This window comes from Vitis riparia, chromosome 18 (genome assembly GCF_004353265.1).
Source record: "Vitis riparia cultivar Riparia Gloire de Montpellier isolate 1030 chromosome 18, EGFV_Vit.rip_1.0, whole genome shotgun sequence".
NCBI lineage: Eukaryota > Viridiplantae > Streptophyta > Magnoliopsida > Vitales > Vitaceae > Vitis > Vitis riparia.
Genome location: NC_048448.1, coordinates 14,288,044 through 14,290,247, shown reverse-complemented (window position 1 = coordinate 14,290,247; position 2,204 = coordinate 14,288,044). Strand labels below are relative to the sequence as shown.

The 2,204-nt window shown below is 42.7% G+C and overlaps 1 protein-coding gene across 1 annotated transcript; it reads right to left on the bottom strand.

Moving 5' to 3' along the window:
• Nucleotides 1–399: 399 nt before the first annotated feature.
• On the bottom strand, nt 400–1,796 carry LOC117906873 (protein MKS1-like). The gene has a single exon (XM_034820131.1). It carries the CDS (start codon nt 1,669–1,671, stop codon nt 862–864), a length of 810 nt encoding a protein of 269 aa, XP_034676022.1. The 5' UTR covers nt 1,672–1,796; the 3' UTR covers nt 400–861.
• Nucleotides 1,797–2,204: the final 408 nt, after the last annotated feature.

Here is a 2,204-nt window from a genome sequence, read left to right as displayed (position 1 = left end):
TCGGACTTTGGTTGTTTTCTATTAAACTTGAATTAATCCATATAATTAATGTAATATGAATATACTTAGCAAAGGCCAAGTATATCAGAAAATACAGCAGTTAGATCACATCCTAATACATCAAATATTGCACTATTCTGAAGGGTCCTCTCTCCCTTCATATTGAAAGGGTTGCCATCAAAACACCTCTCTATTTGGACAGTGGTAGTGCTTTGTCTGCAACATTCCAAATTAAACTACACCAACCTTACTATTTCCTACATTTTACGTCAATTGATTAATGTGCCATTTGCCTTTAGTAGTGACAGCAAAACCTGTTTTATATATGCAAACGGACAAAACTTTACAACTAATTCTCCACTTGTTCTTCTCATCATCAGCCTGAAATGGAAATCAACATTAACAAACTGTCCAGCAAAATGGACATGTATTCAAACGGAGAATCCAAAGGCTAAAACTTCAAACACAACCTACAATGTTTGGTGGTGGATCCGGTATATAAATAAAGGGGGTTCAAAAAGCATACAAGGGAACCCAGGGAACATGGAAGAATTAATGAATAAGAAAGGTCAAATATGTTGCAAATTACATATGCCAAAAGTGTTTGACAAAAAAAAAAATGGTATCGGAAACGATATTAAGATACACTTGAGCCGAGCTGCCCCCATCGCTGTATGGCCCCAGCAAGTTATTAAAACCCTTTAACTAGTCCCCTCCAACCCCCAACAACTTGCTTGCCCACTGCTCTCTAAATCAAAACTCAAATTTCCAATCTAGTCCCCTCTTTGTATCATCCACGCCATTTAAGATCATACACAGAAGCAGATAATCCAGATAACTCAGGCTTGTCCGTTGGATGGGTCAGAAATCTAGGAAATTATTGAAGAGGTCTAGAGATGCAGTTGGAGAAGGATTGTGAGGTGTTGAAAGAAAGGTTGAAGGGCTGGGCATGAAGCTACCTTCTATGAAGCTCTTGTTACCAAAAATTGAGGGACTAGGCATGAAGCTACCTTCTATGAAGCTCTTGTTACCAAAAATTGAGGGACTAGGCATGAAGTTACCTTCTATGAAGCTCTTGTTACCAAAAATTGAGGGACTAGGCATGAAGCTACCTTCTATGTAATTCTTGTTGCCATGTACAGCAGGGCTGAAATCATGAAAAATGTTCAGAGAATATGGATCGAACCCAGGAGAGAAGAAATTCGGTGAGATTGCCGGTAAAGAAGACGGTCCAGGAGAGAGAATCCCTGGAAACCACCCGCTTCTCTCAACCCCACCACCTATCTCTATCCCTTCCACAACATCCACATCCCCACTGCTTTGCATCTTCTTCTTCTTCTCCTCCTCCGCCGACACCTTGGTCTTCTCTATGCTAGCAAACCTGGCAGCCGGGGACACTGCACCACTATCAAGAGGCGCTGAGGACGACGACGAAGAAGACAAGCCCGTGAGGCGCTGCACCAGTGTCATAAACTCACTGGGCTGTGTGTGAATTATCTTCGGAGAAACAGTGTATATTATGACTGGGGGAGGATGTTGAGCCTGCGGTTGTGGCACCACCGGGGGTTTCCTGATCTTGTGTGAGTCTTTACGGACTTTGAGTGGTGTCGGCCGGGGGCCTAGGAGCTCTCTCCTGGGCGACTTGCCGCCGGAGAAGTCCGCCGAGTCCATGGTAATTGAGATTGAAAATATGGTTCCAAAGGGAAGGAGAGGAGAGGAGAGGATCAGGCGAGAGAGATACTAAGAAAATGAAGATAATAATGAACTATAATTTTCTATTGTTAGCCAAACAAGATGAATATTTAAAGTTGGTGCAAGTCAATGAACCCAGAGGTAATCTTGATTAAGGTACAAGAGAAAAAAAAAATGTAGTGACATGTTTGGATACATGTCTTTGACATTTTATAGGGTTAAGGGCCGGTATGATATTGTGGTTTGAACATGTCCAAGTTTGATACTAGTGGTGGAGGGGGGGGAATGAGTCATGCGCCCTGTCAGATTGAAGGTGATGACGTAGTCCCTGCCACATGGGATAGATAGAATTGACCATGACTGGACTCTGTCTTATTTGCATATTCTATCCTTATTTATGAGTCAGTTGGGGTTTCTTAGATTGACCCAAGAGTCTTTTTGTTGGGCCTTGGGTTTGGGCCAGTTGGTGATGAAAAAGTCTGCTGGTCCCCTGGGCCTTCTTCCATCTTTGT